General features: G+C 40.5%; 1 protein-coding gene across 2 annotated transcripts in view; it reads right to left on the reverse strand.

Moving 5' to 3' along the window:
• Positions 1-1,589: 1,589 nt before the first annotated feature.
• Positions 1,590-23,576, reverse strand: part of LOC104911832 (glycosyltransferase-like domain-containing protein 1) — a 62,849-nt gene continuing 40,862 nt past the window's right edge. The window contains exons 3-4 of one of the 2 annotated variants that reach the window (XM_010714003.2): positions 4,750-4,917; positions 1,590-1,872 (exon numbers count right to left, since the gene is read on the reverse strand). In XM_010714003.2, the coding sequence (XP_010712305.1) occupies positions 1,605-1,872; positions 4,750-4,917 (436 nt within the window). In that variant the 3' untranslated portion in view covers positions 1,590-1,604. Of the gene's footprint in view, positions 1,873-4,749; positions 4,918-22,764; positions 22,802-23,576 lie in introns of those variants that run through there. The other variant, XM_019617315.2, reaches the window with a different exon arrangement.

Here is a 23,576-nt window from a genome sequence, read left to right on the forward strand (position 1 = left end):
ACACCCCGCTTATTTTGCCTTCAGAATTTTTAAATATTTTCCCAACATCTCAGCAAAATTATGCATTTTAAAAAGACTGCAGGCACTGAAATGATTGTCAGTCATGCAAATAATCACTTACTTACACTGTATGAGTTTGGTTTGGATAAAGCAAATTACCATTTGAAAATAACTTGAAAAACACTCTGGGCTAAGAGCTTGCTTTATAAATTTTAGCTTGGCCACAATTTTTCTTAACCTTTTTCTCCTCAATCTCCATTCTGTCACTATAGCAATTTGGTCTAAATTAAAACAAACAAACAAACAACAAAACCAAACAGCATTCAACTGCCACAGGTGCATTCACCATCATTGAAAGCATGATCCTGTAAAGAAATAGTCCATATAGGCTGCAGCTGAAGGTTAAAACCTAAAGAGTTTCAGAGTTATGCAGAGGATTGCCACAAGATTTCCCAGGTACGTCAAAAACCATGATGCACTTTTACAGTGGCTCAGTATTGAATACGTGAAACATCCACTGCATTCCCTCACTTTGAAGACATGGTCTCTAAGAAGCAATGGTAGGTTTGCAGAGGGGTACAGGTAATGATCTCTTCTGCCACCCTGAGAGACAAGGCCCTTAGCAGCACTGGAGGATTTTTACACGCTTGCCAAACACACAGCTTTAAGACTTCACGTTAGACATGGATTTTTAAAGGATTTGCATCAGTTCTTTAGAATATGTTTGCCTAGTGACTGAAATTCAAACCTTGCTCTGCAACATCAATAGCACGCATGGCCCAATACTAAAAACCTCTCTACCCCGAACTGCCACAAATATACATTCAGTCTTTGAAGTGGCTGTAAGCACAAGCAGGTCAGGACAAACATCTCATGTGACCAGAACTGTCATCAGATCAGAACACGGACTCTTGCAGTCATGATGCTGCTTTCCACCCTTACTCCAACAAAGCACGCACCCAGCATCGTGTCGTTTTCAAGAGTATAATCAAATTGCAGAATCAAACCTATCTCTGTTTAGTATAGGTCCCATCGAAGCAAAGTTCCTGTTCAGTGGGAGGAAAGTTCCTTATAATAGGAAAAACAATTGTGCCAGGTTTAATCAAAAGTGAAAGGGATCTGGTGAATGTTCCCTTTGAGCCACATAACCCGCTGCTAATTTCAGGATGGGCTCTGAAACAAGGGTAATAAAAAACGTCCTTCGTAGTAACTGAGGAGGACTGAAGAGCAACTGCAACTGCAGCTAATGCCAAAATCTGCAAGTCTGCTCCGTGCTACTGAAATGCTTTTCACCTACCTGGGAAGCAATAAAAAGAGAGGTAGGGGAGGGGGGAAGGAATAAAATCCCACTACAACATACCAAGGGAAATATAGCTTCTCCACTACAGCCTTATCGCTGTTAGTGTTCTCTAGAATTTCTTTCTCCTCCTTGACCTCCCCTGTACAAACAAACAGATGGAGTTGAGGCACAGTCAACTTTTTAAAAACTAAAACAAGTGGGAAATTATTCACACCGAGCGATGGGGGTTTGTATGCTGTCCCAGCAGCCTCTGATTGCTGAAATATACTTACTAAGGGAGAGTGCCTATCTTCCAGCTCTTTACTTAACAATGCTGTAACTGATTAGTTAAAGCTTCACCATAAATAGGTAAGTTTTGACAGACTGGAGGCAATTTATGACGTGGAAAATGTACTGACCTGCTCACATCAGGAAACCTGACTGGAAAATAAAGAACTTGGCACTTCGGTCTGATTATTTTTTCCAAATCCTTAGGTCTGTGGTCAGGAATCAGCTTCATAAATTTTCCAATGGACGTAAGAAATGATTCCATATTAAAAGCAGAGTTGAAGACCACAATATCAGCAACCAAACTGTAAAAAGCAGTGAAGGTTAATGAACACACTGCTGTTGCTAAAGGAACGGAGCTATTTTAAATGCAATGAAAACAGGATACACGTTCTCATATACAAAATGTATAATGGAAATGCCAATTAATATTAGCCTTTTCAGGTGAACCAGAAGTAGCATACATACCTTAATCAGAAATGTCCCAGTTCCCGTGTTTTTATACTTTATTTTTGAACTTTTTAAAAGCAAATAACAATATATTATTATCAACCTAAAGGAGCAGAACCCATTCTATCCACGGTTCACCTTCCATTCATAACATGGGTAAGACTAATATTATCCTTGTTTTTCCAGAGCCCTACAAAGAGATCAAGGGGGCACTGTAATATGTCTTTGGTAGAACATGGAAGACGACTCCTCACAGAAAACCCTTTGTACTGAAGGACAACATCCGTTTACATGGGTGGATAGTGATAGGACAAGGGGGAATGGTTTTAAACTGAGACAGGGGAGGTTCCTAATAAAGAGGAAGTTTTTCACACAGAGGGTGGTGAGGCACTGGAACAGGTTGCCCAAGGAGGCTGTGGATGCCCCATCCCTGGAGCATTCAACGCCAGGCTGGATGTGGCTCTGGGCAGCCTGGTCTGCTGGTTGGTGACCCTGCACACAGCAGGGAGTTGGAACTGGATGGGCATTGTGGTCCTTTTCAACCCAGACCATTCCGTGATTCTGAGATTCCATTCTATGACAACTTACCTTTGGTTAACCTATCTTTGACTGTGGGCCAAGTGGGCCAGGGACTGGGATAACAAAGATAAACAGTTTTGGTTTTTTAACCTATGCATAAAAAGCGCATGCACTAAGCAAAATGGAGATACCACATAGTACACAGAATCAAATAAAAAGAAAAAAAGGTTTGGTACATTAATACATTGTATTGCTCCTTAGTGCTGCGTTCTAAAATCAATCAGATCAAGAGATTTCAGAAGTGAAATAGTAATTTAAGAAATATTCCTCAACTGAGAGTTGGTCAGGAGACAGTAAAAAGCTACCCAGGCCCTGAAGTATCTGGAATTGTGCATGGGAAGCTCTGACACAGCCTCAGCTGCCCAGGCAAATGCAGCATTGATGGAGGTAAGGTTGGCACCTAGCGAAGTCTGCAGACATTTCCACTTCTCTCTGTCTCATACATTGAGCCTCATCTGTTCAGCTTCATCCAGGAGGCTGAGCTTAGCACCGCAAACTGCCTTTGTCATCCTTGCAGCCCAGTCAGCTACAAGGAAAGGAATTCCACCATTGAAATGTGTGACTTTATTACCAGTATCATCGCAACGCTTCTGAATCATTAAGGAGAAAATAAAATCTCCTTTAACGACTCATGAAGATTCCAAGTGCTCCACTTTCAATTTTCTCCAAAACATCTATGCAAAACAGCATGGAAAGATAGAGTTGGAAATATACCGATATAAAGATAGATCTGGAAATATGTATTTTCATGTTTCTAGTATTTCCAACAGATTTGGAAGATGAAAGATGGCATTTCCTTGCAGATGACCACTGGGTAGTTACACACTGCACTGAGGAGATGGCTTTCATTTGCTCTTAAAAATGGGGTTTATACAGCAACAAAAAATGAAAGATGGAAATTACATAATTATACAGAGGTGCTACTGGAGGCTGAAGGAAATGGAATGGAGCATCTATAGAAGACTTTTAGGGGGAGGTGAGGCAGAAGAATTTTATGATTTAAAAAAATGCGTGCTTTGAAGATAATATCTGCCAGCTTACAATAGAAAAATAACTGCCATAAGAAAGCAAAACATACATAAAAAAATATTCCGTACCTCAGTGCCACAAAAAGACATCTTCATGGTGTAAAATCTGAAAATGGCTGCTAAAGCTTTATTGGATTGCTCACTATCTTCTCCCACTCTACTGCTCAAGCAGTGAAACATGTGCAAATGCAGCAGTGGCAGCAGCAGGATGGCCAGAGTGTACCCTGAGATATTTGACTATCAACTGGCCTACATTATAATGATACAAAAGCTTAACTTATACCTTCAAATGCTCAATCCCTGCTCTTCAAAATTCTCCAAATAGCAGTTAGGAAAGAAAAGATCATTCAAATCAATTTATTCCAGTTCTCAGAACAACTCAGCTTTGCTGTTTCACTTAGGTTTGCGCAGAGTCTAACCACAAAGCTTTTCAGTGTGGTGGTTATTAACTTCTTTCATTAACTTAGATTCAAGAAATACATTTGTTTTTAGCAACAATAAAGGACCGCAGCCTTTAAAACGTCTGAGTATTTTAGCACTGCACAATTTCAGAATACCAGATGAAAAAATACAAGGATTTATCTGGTATGTTTACTGCCCTCTCTTCACAAGAAAAGTGCAGCATTACGTTTTAATTTCTGTTTATTTCCCTAAAACCCTCTCTATAATTTCAGCTGGATGCAGTAAAAGCTATGGCCGAGCAGGAGGCACTTAGCTGGGCTCTGCTAAGCAGACATGAAACAAAGCATCTCGCTCATGACAGCCACGATGGGGCAAAACCCACACAACTACCAGGTATGCCATAGTAGCCCAACAGAATCATAGGACAGCTCGGGTTGGAAGGGACCTTAAAGATTACCTCGTTCCACGCCCATGCTGCAGGCAAGGCTTCCAGCCACCACTGGTGCTGGTTTCACTGCTCTTTTACACATTGAGATGAGTGGATAGAGGATGTGGTTTTAGCCAGAACCCTTTTCTCAGCTCCTCTTTGAGATGCTGTTTGTGCCTCTGCTTGCTACAGTCTCTTCAGTTCAGTGGAGAGGGACTCCTCAGGGCTGGCAACGCTGAGCATCGATATGTAGAGGAACACATTAAACAACACAGAGAGGTGTGAGAAACACATACCATGAAAGAATCTGGTTGTATCCATACTGGAAATCCCTTTCCTTGCACTTCTGGACAGGATACACCAATTGGTTCTCATGGAAGTAGAGGACCTTTTTCAATTTGCCCAGGTCAGGGCGCAGGGCAGCGAGTTCAGCCAGGTTAAGCACGGAGCTTGCAAAGAGGATCCTGGAAACAAGGAGAGCAGTGTTTACTGCCTGTGAGCATGCTCACAGGGGTCACCCCTTACCCTTCGCCTCCCCTTCTCCCCCCCAAGAAAAACATAACCCCTATAGGGACACATCAATAGCTAAGCCTTAATACCATGTAGCAGCATTCGAAGTTTTGATCTCTTAAAAAGCAGCTGCTAAGAACCTAACTAGAAAAGCACTGAATCTCATTGGTCTTCCCAGCTCAGTTACAGAGAGATGCAAAATAAAAAAGCTGGATGGATTTTATTGAAAAAGGCAAGAAAAGCTGTATCTGAAGGACAAATGGAACAAAGATAAGGCTGACTAGGGAATACTTTGCTTGCCAGTTTCATTACACTTTACTTCTTTATGCAACCAACTACTGAAATTCAATATATGAGCAGGAATGGCACATGTTCGTGTTATGACATAAACCCTTTTGATTTATGCAGTACACTTATCTAGTGCAGTCTCTTTTTTCACCCTTTTCCTATGTTTTATTTTCTCATTTTTCTAAGGTATCCTATATATGAAATGTTTGTATCCTCACACCCCACTACTACTCTTGCTATTCCACAGTCCACAGCACTGCTCATATCCATCAGGTATATTAAGCAGGCTCAAACAACACTAAGAAGCTGGTATCTCAGCCTCCTATAACCTAACAGGCTATCAGAAAATTGGCTTATTTAAATACATAATAGCAAATTGTGACCCTCTGAAAACAGTGGCAAATTTCCCATAATTTCTCCACAATTACATGAGTGCCTCCTGTCCCTTGGTCAGCACAGCCTCCAAATCAACTGAATCCTGAAACTCTAGAGAACCACAGACACTTGTGGTTATAAATTTCTCATCATAAAGGATAAAAAAAGTATAGGGATCGGGTATTTTATTGCACATTAAACATTAAGCTTTAATGGAGTACTTCTCAACGTAGCACGTTTCTGACATTTTTGGGGGCTATTTGCCATTTCTGTAGTTCAAGAATTTCAAGATTTGTGAAATGCTCAATTTTCCTAAAATCTTTTCGATTTCTTTCTCTTTTTACACAGATTTAGTGTTCAAGAGTACTGCTGAGCTTGCATCATTAACACTATAACCTTCCAACTCTGGGTATCAAACTTAAAACTTGTGAATTTCCCCAAATAACCATACACACATCATATAGGTACCATAATGTTACCTTTGCTACTACACACACTGTCTTGGAGTAATCTGCATGTAGAGAACAAACACTTCCTAGAGAACTCATCCTGCATCCGTCTTCATCAGTGCAAATCAATGCTAATCTGAAAGGCTTACCAAAGTAAAAGATGAATGTGACTGCTTTGCTCATCAAATATTTGGTACTTCTAAAGGGATTGTTAAACAGAATAGCAATGAAGACGCAAGCACTGCTTTACCACGAGGCACCCAAAGACCAAGAAAGCAGTTGTTAGGTAAGTCACAACTTGTTTGCCATGTGGAATGACAGCCCATGGAGCACAACATGACTGGGGCCTGGCTCCAAGCAGATGGGAGAAGGCTTCCTACAGCAGGCACAACGCACCTAACATGCAATAAGACTGCAAAAATAAGATTAATGGCTGCTTGGAAAAACGTTGGACTGTCTCATGGCTTATCTTTTCTTTTCCTACCACAGGTATCTCAGAAATTCTTTCTGCAATGAGTTGGGAAGAAAAGTGAACTGGTGCAAGAGAGCGCCTATAAACTCAGCTGTGTTTGAATGAGGAAGGAAAGGAAGAGATGGCACATGGGGACAGAAGGCAGGGGCAGCAGCACAGAGCAAGACACAAATGCTACGGTGGAAAGAGCATGGTGCAGGTGTCCATGAGACAACAAGAGCTGAGGTTGAAGCCTAGGCACAGCCACGCAGCTCTGCAGCATCCAAATCCACTCAGGTGGACAAATGCAGAGCAATATGAATAAAGATGTTTGTGTCCACAGAAAAGGAAGGTAATGCTTGCAGACAAATCAAAGGAATTTGAGTTGGACTAGATCACCTTTAAAGATCCCTTCCAACTCTAAGGATTCTGTGATTGAATACAACAGCACCATTGCAGAGAGCCAGAGGCAGGCTTCTCTTAAGGCAAAAAGGAGCAAAACTTGGGAAGCATGTAAGAGCCAGACCTAAATTTTCTACACTGTAAATGAGAAGCGATAAGAATTAACAAGCAGATCGCTTAGGACTGCCCAGCTCATGCATAAACCAGTGCCAAGAGAAAACTGTTGCAATTACTAGAAAATTCTGATTTAGAAGCTGAAATGACACTGTTTACATTTCTTACGGCAAATAAAGTGTTGAATTGGTAACAGCATTAGAAAACACCTTTCCTCATTCACTCGCATCGCTTCTCAGCGCTTCCAGAACCGAACGCAACGGGCACGAGATGCTCCTCTGTTTGTTTCTTTGCTGGCAGTATAGCTGCTGACTACCAGCACAAAGCACTTCCTCCAGTTTTGCGAGCCTAAATAGCACCTGACAGCCCAAGTCACTGTGAACATGCCCACAGAGCAGCCGTGGACGTGGCTAATGGACTGATGCAGGGCACTGGAGGATACGCTGCCGTGGATTTCCACTTAACACCTATTACAAGGGGAAGAAGGGAAAGTTTATTATAATGTAACGTGAGACATAAATATATGTCAGTTGTCATTCTACGTGACACTGACTTTCATTTTACCTCGGGTTATTATTTAAGTAATAAATCCTAACAAGGTGAGCTTTATCATCCCACCGAGTGTATCCGGGAGGTAGAGACACAAGGTGATGGCAAGAACGCTCCAAACATGATAATTCCTGACAGCTGCTGCTTGAGCACAAGTTAAATTGAACAGTTTATCTCAGCATAAAGATGTTATAAGGTTTTATGTTTAATTTAAAAAAATTAACATAAAACCCAGAGAAAGCAGAGTTAGGCAATCTTTCACAAACATGACATACTACAATCACTGTATAAGCTGGATTAGTACTTATTACCATGCTACTAGAGAATTAAGCTGTTTTTAGACCACCAAAGAGCTTTAAATTGCAACTTTTGTCTCTGTAAGAGAAACCTATATTTAAAACGTCTGCTAAATTCAAATTAACTGCTACATCATTAGCTTGCCACCTCACAAAAAAACACATTTAAACTGCTATTACAGTATTCTTATCCAAACCTATCACTGCTGCAACACACAATACAACAGTAGCCCTCCATAAATACAACGTGAGAAGTGTCACAGAGCTGAAGGTCATGCTGGTGATGCCCCAGCTGTCCTTCCCAGGACAACCCCGGGCACTTTGCAGCCATCAGGACGTGGTGCTCAGCAGCACCAGCACCTTGGAGGCCAGCCAGACTGCAGGGCCACCCTCCACATAGGCTCTGGTTTTACGCTAAGCTTGTGCTTAATTTGAAGCACTTAATTGTCCTCCTGACTTCTGAGGAACTACTTACGTGAATTAAGTTAAGCAGGTGCTTAATTCATACAAATATTCATGGGAAGGAGGCCGAGCAGGCTTGCAGACTGAGAGCAGTGTTGTGTGTGCAGAATGACCTGACCTTTGTTTTGCCCGTTGTTTAATTTCAAAAAGCTGAAAAGGACTAAAATGTAAAAAAATTAAAAAATAGTAACAGCATTTATATCATCAGCCAACAACACGTATCAGCCTGATATGAGTTTCCATTTACACCAAGCAAAATACAAAAGTAAAGGTGCTAAAATATTTTTGTTTAATAGATCTTTGTGCCACGTAACTGTGATTTACTCTTTTAAGAAACTGCCCTAAATCTTTCAATTAAATTCCCATGCAACCTAACTAAAAACACATTTTGCCTTTCCCCTGGGAGACCACACAGTGCACATTTACCTATCTGTGGATCCGGAGGCGGAACCCTCTGAGCTTGCTGAGCTTCCAGCACAGAGCAAATTGAAAGCACAGCTGATTGGCACTGGGACCTTTGCAGCCTAGCAAGGGGCACTGCTGGAGGGAAGGGAATGAGCATCCACATAGAACAACCAACACTGGGGGGGGGGACCCACAAGGATCAGTGAGTCCAACACCCAGCTCTACACTGCATCACCCAAACCCCATGGCTGAGCAGTGTCCCACTGCTCCCTGAGCTCCACCATGCCCACCACCTTCAGTGACACAGCCTTTCCCAAACACCCAGCCTGTGTTGTCTTCATGCTCCTCAAGAACAAACCCAAAGGTTCTGGTTCCTCCATCTTATCCCCTAGCACACCCGTGTTTCAACCCAGTCATTTGGACACGTCCACTGATTTGGCTTTAAGGTGTGTTCTTCAACTCTAATCCACACATCAAATAGCATCGTTAACATGTGCAATGCTAAACAGACCAGTTATCTTCATTCAGTGTCACACATTCTTTTAGGATCAACTTGCAGAAGGTGTGCTTTTATCACTGTACCAAGAATAGAGTGATTGCAATCAGATACAAAACGCTTTTTCATTTCCTACTGAACAATAGATGCCCCTGAATTTCCAAATAATAAATACTAATCAACGATAATACATGACAGTACACAACATAATATAAATTAACTCTAATTTTTTTGGACATGCAATGCACAGATGTCAAAAATGCTTATAGATCCTATAATACATACCTCATAAATTACACTTTTATAGATAGAGCGTAATTTGAAATGTTTACAGAAATAATTAAGTCTTACCATTCGAACATGCCTTATTTTTCAAAACAAATCACAAGGGCTGTCATGCCTTTCATCTTAATTAGGCCACGTGTTTGTCTTATTTATTTGTTATGTACTTTCATAAACGTTTACAAATATTAATCGTAAAGAAAAATATTTTTTCCTCTTGCTGTAATTACTATACAGAGCACAGTGATAGATATTCATAGCTCCTACCAGTTCAATAGTTTGGGATTTGGAGCTAGTCTCTTGTATACTGAAATACATTATAAATGAATATTTTCTTTCAAACTCATACTTCAAATCCCTTTTGTCATGCTTGTATTTAAGATGACATCCTCTCTTCCTTGTTTTATAGTACAGTACTCAGGACAAGAGTTGAAATTCTTCCTCCTGCTGTCACAGACCTCGGTTCCATTTTCCAAAAGAATTTACTGCCTAGAAATCAAAATTTCCCCTTCTTCATACAGACCATATCCGAAACAAAGCTCTAAACCATCTGCCCAAGCATCTGCTATTTGACGTTCCTGGAGCAGAGGGGGCTGTGTGTCCAGCCCCATTGCTGCTGGTCCCATCCTTCTGTTTCTCTACCAACATTTTCAGACCTCTGTCAGGACTTCAGGAAGGATTTCCCAGACCCTGCAGTCCTAACCCGCTGATTCCACTGACATTAGTAAGCAAAACCAAACATAAAAAACAGCCACTCCCTCACCTTTAAAATATTCAAGAGTCTACATAGATGCATTAGGTTTTTTAGGAGAACCGTTTGGGTTCACCATCAATTCTTCCTTTAATTTTTGATTTTTCAGTGTCCTTTGAGATACTGAAAATGAAGTGAAAGCAGTTAAAACTACTTTAGTATTTAACACTGAGAAGTAAGCTTGAAAGAGACTATTTCAAGGAGAGGCTTTTCAGGTTCCTGGGAAATGCCATATTTTGTTTGGATTCCTTTGGTTTTTAGGCAACAGCACCGAAGCTTCTTCAGTTTTATTAAGTGCGTAGCATTATTTTCTTTCCCTGATTTGTAATTAAATTTGGCTTCAATTAATTACTGACAGATGCACATTTTTACTTTAGTGGCCAGATTGCTCACCATAGGCTACATCATGCTCTCTGTTTCCATGAAGAGAGAGGTCGAGACCGAGCAGCTCTTGCTGTGGTGATGGGGGAAGAAGAAAGCCACGAACCCACATCATCTTCCTTGCTCAGATCTCACTGTCAGCACTAAATAATGAAGCGAAGGCATCTCATTAGGGCAGAACATAAGCAAAGCAGAATGCCCTACTAGTGAAAAGGATCCGTTGGTTGGCTTATGAGAGATGTACAGATCTATTCTGCTCAAGTATGTGCTGTGATGCATATTTGCAAGAGGAAATAAAACAGGAGAAAAAGAAAATAGAAAAAAGAGAAGGCAACAAGCGCACAAGGGAGAATGTAAAGGATTTAGGGATACATAGTGAAATTTTTTTTTAAAGGAAAAACGTGTTAAATCGGTCTTCTTACTCCAAACTAATCACATAAGACTCACAAAGCTTTGTTTGTTGTTTTAAAGTCTGCAACATCATTTAATTGGGTTTCTTACCTGTTTAATTCTGGGACAAAAAAGAAAAAAAATTATGCCAAGTGACTGGCATGAAAAATGCACCTCTTGGGTGGCAGGAACATGGAAAAGTCCTAAGATGACACATCATAATGCTGCTCTTCAATAGCAAAGCCAAAGAAGCAACTTGAGGACAACTACACCACCTCAGATGGTGTCCACTGAAAGTAGCCTGATTCACTGAAATGAAAAAACAAGTATTTTATCCAACTTATCTGTAATGACTCTATGGGTATTATTTTTTTATAGTGGTATGCACTCAGTGCACAGGCATATACTGTGCATTGGGTGCATATACGCTGCTCTGTGCTTCTCTGTTCTGAGCATAGAATTTCTACACAGGAAGCTGCCAAGGGATGGAAAGAACAGACTGAAAGAAAGAAACCCAAGAAAGGGGTCTACAAACTTATGCTTTGATGCGTAAGAGGTAAATTTAAAAAGTTATTTTTCTTTTATTTAAAAAAGTTTTGGGGGGGAAAAAAAAAAAAAAAAATTACAAAAGACTACAAAATCCTACTCCCAATTTTCACATTTACATTTAAAAAAATACTAACAACGAAGAAAAGCCGTGCACTTCACACGATCACAGGAGAAAAGACGGGCAGGGTCTCAGCAGACTGGTTGCAGTTTTATGTTTCAAGTGACCCCCTAAATTCTGTTCTCCAAAACATGTCTGACTGCACCTGCTTTGTATTTTACTTCAGGCACTTTGATATGTAAATACTTAAAGTACTTTGTTTTTTCCGTTTTTTTTTCGGTTTTTTTTGGGGGGGGGGTGGGTTAAATTTGAAGGGGATTGCTCTAAAAGGAACTTAGTTTTCTTAGCAAATAGCTTTCAGATTTTTCTAATACTCCACATCTCTGATTTCATCTCGGATAATCTATAAACATCAAGTCCTCTTAAAAATATTTTTATGGAAGCTAATGCTCTTGTAGCTAATTTTTCACCCCCCAAAAAACACCACTGCAGAGCATCAATCCAAGGCAAAGCTACTGCTTCAGAATGGGGGCCTGAAGAAAAGCAGGATTCTTCCCAGAAAACTAATACAGTCCTCGAAAAAACTCTGACTGTCATAAAACCTGAGCAGCTGGCAACTCTGTCACCATGAAGTATCCATATGGAAGACCGAGATGTGTCAAACTACCCAAAACGAGTTTGGATAGTGCAGAAGATGGAATAAATAATTCAGTATCTTCAACACATTCAACAGCAGGTAGTAGATATGCTACCTGCTTCTACAACGTGCCAAAATGTAACATGCGAGTGAGAGCGAGGGAGAGAATGTGAGTATCTCCAACCTGTTTTCATGAGGATATTTTGCTCGAGGAAGTTCTCTTTTTAGAGGCATATGATCCGTATCAGATGTTTGTCAGGAGCAGGCAGCACTACAGAACATTAGGAATAACTTAGTAACTTTAATATATATTCACCAACTGCATACTGCTTCATATATATATATATGAATATGTATATGGTCATATATATCTGTGTGTGTGTGTGTACACACACACACACACACACACACACATATATGAAAATCTTAATCAAACGTAACATAAAAATATAAGGAAAGTGAAAATATTTATTTCTCCCAACAGCCTTCCACGCTTCTATAATGCACGTTTGCTGTGGCACAGTGACAGCTTCCTGCCTTAATGCAAGCGAGCAAATTACTCAATATCATCAGCTGAACTTGTAATCAAAACTACAGTTTAAATGTTTCTGGTCTGTGTTGATGGAGGCTGCAGGAGAACCGCAGTGATGCCAGGAATGGAAGGACCAAGCCTCCGCCTGCAAGGAGTCAGTGCTTAACCAGCACGCTGCCAAAAGCCTGGGGACAGCAGGCAGACCAATGTTCAATGCTGTACCAACAAGGAAAGTTTCAGTCTTCACCTTCTGCAATGCTAATTTCCAACTCTAGCCTCTCTTATTCAATGGTTTCTGAATGTGGTACAGCTACCAGACTTGAACGATTACACTGAAATGGCTGACTGACCAAATGAAGTGAGATTTCAAAGAAGTGAGACAAACACTCTCCTTCAATTCAAAAGCTGCCAAACATATTTCATCGAACCTTCAAAAAATAATTGTTTTGTCTGTTCTGAATTAAACCTCAAATGCTTTAAGAGAAGTTTCTCTACAAACATGGCTAAAGATCACAAAGGGGAGCATTTGGATTGAATGTAACCCTTCAGTCATCTATTTCTTAAATAAAACTTGCAGCATGCCTGGCATATACCATAAACTGATTTATTTCCATTTACGTAACATGTTTTTTTTAAGTGTAATCAGAATTGATGCCCTTTCATTTTATTGCACATTATCACAACAGGCCTTTCTCTGCAATGCCACCAGCAAAAGAGATGGAAAAAAAAAGGCTGTTGGATCTGCACTTGGGCAAGGCAGCTTGCTCTGGGGCTCCTGCCATGCCACGAGGGGCACCAGTGCAAGAAGGTGCAAATAAGGAGAGAATTCAAAGAGAATGTGCCAAACATACAGGTGAGAGCACTTGGCAATTTTGAACCTGAAACCTTCTGCCCGTTTTTGAGACGATCTCCAGGTCCTGGCTAGAAGTTTTGCAGATGTGGCCACCACACCACTATGCTGTCATGACTCGGCCATTCTTACATATGGATCCACTGCCCAAGTAAGCAAAGTGACCCCAACTCCCCCCATGGAAAAATCTAAATTAAAAAGTCATAATCAAAGTGGTTTTGACATCCAGATATTTTACAGATTGTTCTCCCAGCTACGGCATTGTAAACTTCTGAATTCATTTTATCATTAAATAAAGCACCCAGCACGGAACGCCCATTACTCCCCAGCAACACACAAGTGAAATACCACAGTGAGAAAAATATACCAGATACTTTCTAATCTTTAAGATTCAGAAAGTGAGGCCAAAGATTGCTTATCAAGGGCCGTGAAGAGAATCAGTGCCATGGTGAGAACTCAAGAGCCCAAGAGTCAAAGATAAGAGAAAGTCACGGTCTGGTGATTTAATCAATCTACGTATTATCGTGTCACTCTGTCTACATATCTTATGGACCCTGCTCACCACAGTACTCAGTACTGTGTGCACAGTTCTCCTGAATGAAGTGTTATCTTCACGAGACCATACGTGTTATTTGCAGATAGTGTTATTTTAGGCACAGAGATCACGTGTGTATGCACATAGGTTTATATGCATTCACATGGAAATCTAAGCACATGCATAGACAACACAAATCTATACTATATATTTTATATATGTGTGTGTATACATAGATTTATCCCACTCTTCCATCAAATTCCGCACTATGATTGTGAAACACCATCTTCTATGATTGTGAAACACCATCTTCAGAGCTAAGCTATTTAAACTCTGACCTGGAATGTTGTTGACCACAGCAGATTTGTTACTGGGAAAAGACTGTCCATCTCTCCACCACAGAAAGTTAAAAATCTGCTTGAGTTGTCTGGCCGACAAGAGTTCCTATGTGAAAAAATGGAGCAAAATGAAATTTTTGGCCAAGGTCTTCCAAATAACACAGTTTTTCCGGTGATACCTTTGGACTACGTGTAAGGCATTTCAGGAGCTCTCAGAAAGGAAACTTGACTCGAGCTGTTTGTCAGAATGACTGAAGGTATTCTTTGGAAAGTATTTCAAAAAGAGTTCTGGACCACTGGTAGTTGCACAGTCATATGGGATTCATTTTCTGTATATATCTCAATAGAGCACTGGATGAAACAAATTAACTTTAAAATTCAAAGATCTTTATACAGCCCTGTGCTTTTAGGTACAGATATTTAAGCAATCTCCATTTCCTGCCAAACACTGAAATGGATAGTAAATTACATTAAATTATTAGGGATACAACCAGTAAAATTTCTCTTCTGCTTTCTTTGCTAGCTGCTGCATCTTGGTATTTCTTGCATTGAGTATTAAAGACAGCTTAATATTATCTGTGATTTTCAGTCCTTCTCCAATTAAAGCACTAAGAGCAGGACACACAACGGTACTTCTGACGACTGCTGTGGGTGCCAGCTGCAGACTCTCAAGAACTCTCTATAGGAGCCAACTCCGGTACCTGGCTCAAGAAAACAGAATTTAGTTTTACGTTCCACTCTGTGGCACTCTAAGATGATTTCAGGATGTCCTCATTTCAGGATTCATCCACCTTGATTTCTGCACTTAGGAAGTAATGAATGAACAAACACACAACGTAGAAGGAGAAACTTACACATTGCTGGCTCTGCTAAAACCTCAACTCCAGCTCAGCTCTACGGTCACTTACAGATGACCACCACTCACAAAGGAGAGCCCCAGCCTGCAAGATGCACCAAGAGGGGCAAGTTCTCATCTTGACTTCATTTATGGCAATTCAAGAAGAAACAGATTTAGTCGTTGAATTTTCATTTTTATTTTTTTGGAAGAAAATATGGGAAATCTCTCTCTCCCTTTCGGCAGGATCTGCAGGTTGACATGAAGGGTAAGACGCAAGCTAGTAAGTAAAGCATGAAAACATACTTTCTTCCTTCTTGTTCCTACTTCTACTAATACCATAAGTTTTACTAGAAACAAGTAAATAATGACGGAAGAGCAAGGCACTAGTGAAAGAATATAGAAAAAATAATCACATCCATTGGGGATTATGTAGTGCAGTGTCCAGAGCTGTCCCACACCAGACCCCCTCAGGGCTACTGTTTCAAGTAAAAATTAAACATTACACAGAAACAGTTCAAGATTGACATTTTTCAGCTTTGTGTCAAGTTACATTATTCGAATGAATCTCAACTTTTAAAAACACCGAAACACCAAAGAAAAGCAGATGAGGGCCATATTAAAAACAAACAAACAAACAAAAAAAAAACAACTGAGAAATAAAACTCTCACTAGAAGCAGAACAGCCACCCATGTTGAGTATTACCAGAGGCAGGATTAGGTAATGATGTCTTTAAATAAAATTACCACCCGCTGTTTTCGATGCAAGTTCAACATGAAAAATATTCATTACTCCACGAGCATTTTTTGCTTGTGCCCTTCCTCAGGGGTGCACTCGGTTTTTGCACGCCCACCTCAGAAGAGCCCCGGTTGGCCAAACCCAAAAGGAACCCAGCATGGCGCTCAGGGTCCTGTGTGAGCTGTGCTCAATGCAGCCCCAAAACCACAGCGGAAGCTCTTCAGAAAAAGGCAGGCAGGATTTTTCTCTAAGTTACCCCAGAAATTCTACGCCGTCTTTAATAACAGAAAGCACTCGACCGCCCTCTCCTCTCATCTCTCAAGCACTTGCAGAAAGCCTGCTCTTAACCCTGCTGCACAGTCTGAAATTCCCTTTCATCTTCCATTTATTTTCATTTTTACCTGAAAGGCAGAGGAGAGCTGGGTTTTTAAGCACAACAAACCCAAACGGGGCTGTTTTGCAATGTATTAGACTGTGGTCTCCTTCCATCGACGGCAACGCATACCTGAACTTCTGCAGAAATAACAACTTCGCCCTTTTGATTTAAGTATGGCATATATTTAATGTAATGTTCATCTATATATGTTCTCACTGTTTAAGAACTCGGCACAGGTGTTATTAATAAAATAAATTTATTTTTAAAAAGGATGCTATTCTATAAGCTTTGAAGCTCACACATAGCCTAACTTAACCCAGCTTTAGCTCATCTGGTCTTTAAATGACTCCTTTCATGTGGTCAGCCCACGAGCCATACGTACTGCTGCTCAATCACGCCACTGTACATCGTCAGCGTGAGGATGATTTGCATGATTTGCATTTCCTGTACCGTTTGAGCTTCAATGAGCTCTAAGCACCACGTACAAAAGAAACCACCGCCAAGTAATGCAAAGATTTTAGTTAAACCAGATGAGACTGTTTTAGTCAAGCTGCCAATAAGAGAGGGAAAAAAAAAGAGTCTCAGGGATATCCTGTTAAATAAGGATTTATTTGTAGGGAATCTGAACCCTAGACGAGTAGCTACTTCTCAAATCTGCAAGTTGCATGGATTCCTTAGTAAATATGGCCAAGCATCAAAGAATTCAGTGAGATTTTTTTTCTTCTCTGTGTTGGTAAGATTTTGGCACCGCATTATGTTATCAATTTATGTATTTAATAGCACATAAATGGGTTCTGATTACATTAGCTTTCCTATCGTATAAAACTAAATCTGATTAAACCGAATTCACCCATTGCTGGTTAAATTTCTCCCTGTGAAAAAATCTTTTATTTTATAGCAAATGATCAATAAAAGCTGTCGGACAAATAGCTCTGATAGAAGCAGCACTACAGCGAGCTCAATGAGTAAGTACGAAAGTGAAGAAGAAAAAAAAACATCGCAGAGCCTCGTCGTCACGAAAAACAGAGACAGATGGGGAGACAGACCTATATGATGCTACAAATAGATGAATATCTTGCAAGGATTGCAACAAATGTTTTAAGACGGAGTCGAAATTTGAAAAACTGCAGATTTGCTCACGGTGCTGCCTTGTACATTCACCTGAAATCCACAAGCTGGAAGATGATCGTTACGTATATTAGCAAGGCTTCAAGAATAACAAGAAAAATGCACGGTGTACTTCAAGGTTTTGCAAGATCTTTTCCAGATAATGACACAATTAACGATGTCGTTATTTAGCACAGGTCCTGTGTTAGCTATTAGCACAGAAAAGAATTAAGAAAGTTTGCTTTAATTACTGCTTTAAGAAACCTGCTTGAGGTGTGCCCCTCTGCAACTTAAACGCAGAGGTGTGAACTTCATGTGCAATGCTGTATTTTACAACAGGTCTGAGCTTCAATTGGAAGTCAAATTCAGCAAGATGAACATCTCACAGAGCAAGCACCATCTGAGCAGCCGTTCATCACGTACGCCTGATAGCAACTGAAGGCTGTCTGCTAAAGCACTGGAGGAATCTGCATACAATCATGCTTAATGAAAACCACAGCCAACTCCCACCGCTGCTCTTTCCAAAGGACATTCATTCTCAGAACGTTCAGTTGTGTCTTCAGCTCTCTGGATTATCAAAGTGTTACCAAGTTGTAAGAAGAGCGTAAGGAGTTAGCAAAGGGTTAAACCCCTTCTTGAATATGAAAACTTCAGGTATTCCATCGCTGCCTGCAAACACACAGCATCACAACATTCTATAGCATGACTGCAACATTTACCAACAGAAACGGCCACCATATTAAAAATGCCTTCTGTCATTTTTCCACTTAGAGATCCCCTGCATAATGCTCTTATTTAAAGGTCAGCTAATTTTATTATAGAAAGTAACTAATAACCTTCATTAATTCTTAGATGTGCAGATTTCTAGCACATCAACCAAATAAATAATACACCGAGGTAATACAGTACAAACCAAGCTGCTGAATATAAGCTCTACTGTGCAAGAAAAAAAAAATAAATCTGCATTTGCAACAGACAAAAGAGGTCATTAGAAATGTAATATATTTTTTTCCTCAAAAGCTGGAATACTTTGAGCTGAGTAAAAGCAGATCTGCTGATGCACACCCATAGTCCAAAACACCGAGAGCATCTAAAGAGGTGTTAAATGTTCTCACCTGCATACGGCCAGACACAATCCCCAGTGCTACACAGCACGGATATGCCCGATATTGGAGAATCTAACTTAGGATTTTCCTTACAAACTTTCTAATGACCAAATAATGTGAAAATATCGAAGTTAAAACATGCGTGTTTATGTTCTACCTTCACCATATCCCTTGTTGGGAAAGCACTATATTGAATGATTCACCAACATCCACGGTTTTATCAGGCAATTTTCTCCTACACCACTGGACTCGCATGCAACACTATTCATTATCAGCCTTTCCCAGCACACTGCTTTCGGTTAGTTTGCTCCTAAGAAACATCACCGCGCTCGAAACTAAAAATAGACTGCTATTTTGGGCTCCTTAATCACATGAGGAAAAGAAACAGTTTGTATCAGTCTTCTTTAATTTACAAAATAATTCCACGGTGCGCCCTGCGCATATATCATGGAAATCACTGGCGCTCCTGAGGCAGGGCAAGCTGCACGCCTGCTGCCGCCAGAGCAAAACGTGCTTTCAAAGATCCCAGCAACAATAGTCTTGTGACTAAATAAGAAACAGAAGCAGAAGCCATGAGCCAAGCAGATACCTATCGGTTTCCTTGAGCTTAATCTGATTAAAACATGGCTCTCAAAAATGTTAAATAGAATGCCACGTCAGACAGCAGGCATATGATAAAAATAGCTCCTGACAGGAAATCGTTATTAAACAGGCATTACTAGTGTATCTGTTATGGAAATTTCCCTGTAATTTTTCAAGGTTTCCCCTCATGCTCTTCTTCAGTTGCCTGTTACTTTACTTTTTTTTTTTCCTTTTTCTTCAATGGCGTTTAAGTTTGAGATGTAAAAAGAAAATTATCACTGCAATTTTCCAACTAGATTCTGCTCAATACCATCTCAAGTACGTCGTACATCATCTTGTCATTCACTTTAACAAGAAATCACATAACATTCATAGACAGAAAATAACCCAAAACGGGCAAGTGCCACTGTGGCAGAAACATACTCGTATGTCACAGCAGAAAAACATCTTAAATTCAATGGTTTTTGTACTGAAAGCATCTTAGACGTTTTTAATTGGAGAAAAGCTGCTAGGAGTGACCTGAAAGCTATTCTGGCATCCATCAGCCAGATAGAGAAAAAGTAAACTTTTGATAATATGCTGTAACACACATCAACATTAATATTTTTAAAAGCTTAGGTAAGTAAAATAAATTTCAGCTCTCAAAAATCCCAGCCACTGCAGTCCTGCTCACTGCTACCACCCTCCTCACAAACATCCCAGCCATCACTGGGAAAGAAACCTGGTTTCTTTCTTAAACATCCACCAACTGGATTTTTCAGAATAGTAGAGTTCTCATATGTTTGGCTGGTGTTTTCTAAGACCTGCTTGATGTCCACCCTGGGTTTTAAAACATTCCTCCCACCAAGGCCACACTGGTGCCTGACCCAGCATGACGGGATCGTGCATCCTATTGGCAGTGGTACTTCAGCCTCATTCCATGAAGTCTTGCAAGAGCACTCCCATCTATTCTGCTTAATATCCCTCTCGCATTAAGAAATTGTATCTACTAGAAGGATAATTCAGCTCGTGGTCTTACTGCAGTCATGTCCCTTGACAAAGCAGAAAAAAGCACCCAACTACGAAACATCAGAAACCAAGGTTCAAACCATCTCTACTTAAATGCAAATTTAGTTACATCTCAAGGCAACACAACTCAATGCATTCTGCTGATAAAATTGGGCCCACAAGTCTAGGATCTGAATCCCTAAAATAGACTTCTACCAGGACACATGCAATGCCACAGGGAAGGATAGGTAGCCTGAAATGCCAAGAAGAAAAGCCAGTGACAGTTAAAATGTCAGAATATGGTAAAACACAGAAATGGAAGGGGTGTGAGAAGCCAAGGATGAATGAAGATGGAGCCCATCTGCAAGCAGTGCCTGAAAATTTCTTCCAATGCTCCTAAAAGCCCAAATGCAACCATAAGGGTCACATAGCAAAAGTTCATTCAGATGAACAGCACTGCTCTTATACCAATATCCTGAAGCAGAGTGGTTATTGTGCTTTCCCAGTGGCGCTGAAGAACCCAAAGCAATTGGTATGCACAAACCAGAACTTCTCTGCCCACACTCCCTTGCCAGCTTCAGCCTCCCCAGGCCCCATTTTTTCACCACAAGTGTGCTGGCAATCAAGAAGAAATACCAACTTCCACACTGAATTCTCACTAAACACTGAATCTTATCAAAAGAAATATGCATGCCACATAGCTTCCCTGTTTGAAACACAGACATAGAAATACAAGCTAGCAGACTAAGAAATTATTACACTATTATTAATAGCAGCAACAGCATTGAGATCATTGGAAGAGACCTTCAAGATCATCTGGTTCCAACTATTTGCCTTCCTCATTTGCTGCTCCTTCTCAGATCTGCTTTCCCTGTACTACCCCGCAAAACAAGACCCAGTGCAGTGGAGAAACTTTCAATCTCAAGGCTCTTAACACCCAAAATAAGTACATGTACAGTTATATAGAGTACTAATCCAGCCACTGAAGGCTAAATGAGTCATCCACTTCAGAAGGATGACCTGTAATTAAACAAGAATCTACAAAACTCTTAACTATAAGTATCAATTTCAACCTCTGCCATGAAGAGCAAGAAGCATCCTACATACTGGAACCATCGATACATCCTACAGCTGAGCTGCCCACAAAGTAACCTCTCACCTAAGGAAACTCTTTTTCCTTAAGAAGCCAAACAAAAACAATCTAAAATATTTATTGCCATGAATTTCATCCTCGTTCCATAAACTGCTTAAGAGACATGACATCATGCTAACTATCTAGACCTGTCTGGTTGATAACAGACCCAGATTTCACACTGAAGACAAAGCGGCAGAAATGTGGAAGGGTGCAAATCTACAGGTCACAGCAGATGCTGAACACCAGTCTGCCTTGTCAAGGCCAGAGCTGACAGTTCTGAAATCACAGGAGGTCTAGCAGTGGCCAGGGCTGGCAGCGCAGGAACAAACCTGGCCAGCCTTTCACAAGGCTGCTGCCCACAGCTCCTGGCTACAGGGCTTCTCCACAAGTCAGTGCATTTCACAGAAGGCAGAATGACAAGCCTGAAAGAAGGTTAATACTAATTGAAGTTTGCAGCAGGGTGTAGCAGGGAACAAGTTCAAAGTAGCCATTACAGAGAAATCCACCTTAAACATACCCAAGGCAGACTTCTCCCCAGTTATAAACATTTTGCTTCCAGGCCACACTGCAAATGGGCTGATTTTCAGCTTCCAGTTGGCATACAATGAAATTCCAAAGCAGCACTGCAAGAGCACTTGCAAATAGGTTTCACTCAGTTATTGACACCTTAAGCTTCCCAAGACTCTGTGAAAGAGCAGTCAGTGAATACCAGGTTGGAGGAGCCAAACAACAGTTTGTGAATGCGAGCATCACCTGAATCTAACATCACTGCAGCCACAAACCATACTGTTCCTTCACACAAACTTATTCCAGTTCCTCCTTGGGGCAGTTGGAAGCTTTCAACCAACAGAAAGGTAGTAAGACAACATAGTTTTGGTTGCCATAACGCTGGCACGAATGAATGATTTCACCCAGTCTACAAGGCAATCTCCTATGGCTAATTTAGTGAATCCAAAAGTTAAAATGCTGCTTTCTTATTCTGAGTGCATAATCTCCTCACGAAGACTATTTTCAGACATTTAAAAGAAAAACTGATTTTACAATAGGAAAAACGAGTGTACCACATTTCAAATCCATTAAAATATAAAGTTCTGGTTACAGGCGCAACAATCTGCCTAATTAGTTTTTCCTAATTAGCAGGATGCTCTAACCTCTTTAATAAGACTTCTGTGGACAGAATGTTCCATATTGGTTATCCATCTGAGAAAAAACTGAACAAATACTTCTGGAGCACAGCTAATAGACCGAGCGTGGTCGGGCTTCGTGGTCAGCAGGCTGCTCACATGGGCTGGCACTTAATGCTGGCAATCTGCAAAAAGATGAAATAGTCTACTTAAAACGTACCATGGCTTGCATGACAACTCTCTTCATAACAACAGCACTGTAAAGACAAAATTAACAGTATTATGAACATGAATTAATGAAGTAACTGTTTTAAATTCAATAGGATGGAAAAAAAAAAAAGAGAAAAAAGAAATGGAACACACGTATGGGACCAAAACATCCTTGCAAAAGTGAGCAAGAGAGATAATGGGAAGGCATATACCATAATGATGCTGTAACAGCCCCAAGTGTGGTTGATCACTTGCACTCCTCCATCATGCAGCATCTGCACTGCACACACAGTTTTTTATCTTCCTTTTTGTGACTGAATCTTAGCCTGAAACAAGTAACTACCTCTGAGTCCTATTTCTTGCAATAGAATACACTCCCATCGTTACTATACATTGACCACTTAATTCAAACTATCAGTTGAGAGAAATGCAGAGCTCTAGCCATAAGGGCGAATTGTGGCTTTGTTAAGAGGCCTTTACTTTGTTAGGAGTTTGCAGAGGAGCTGCTGAGCTTAATCTCAAAATATTCTTTATACAGCTTAAAAAAGCAGGAAGCACACACAAGTATCTCAGACACCAAACCATTCTCCCTGCAGAGCCCACCCATGCTCTGAACACATTGGTCTTGTACCCATCAACAGACCTCCTAAAGGCACAGGAAAGCTATTAGATTTTTCATTTTTTCTTCACTGGGACCTAAGAAAACTGAGAACCATGTGCAAAACATAACTGAAGAACAATCCTCTGAAAAATGCTTGCCAGACAGTAATAATAGGAGGTAGAGACATCATAAACATTGTTTTTAAATGTGCCTGAATCCCA

This window comes from Meleagris gallopavo, chromosome 7 (genome assembly GCF_000146605.3).
Source record: "Meleagris gallopavo isolate NT-WF06-2002-E0010 breed Aviagen turkey brand Nicholas breeding stock chromosome 7, Turkey_5.1, whole genome shotgun sequence".
In the NCBI taxonomy this organism is placed as follows: Eukaryota; Metazoa; Chordata; class Aves; order Galliformes; family Phasianidae; genus Meleagris; species Meleagris gallopavo.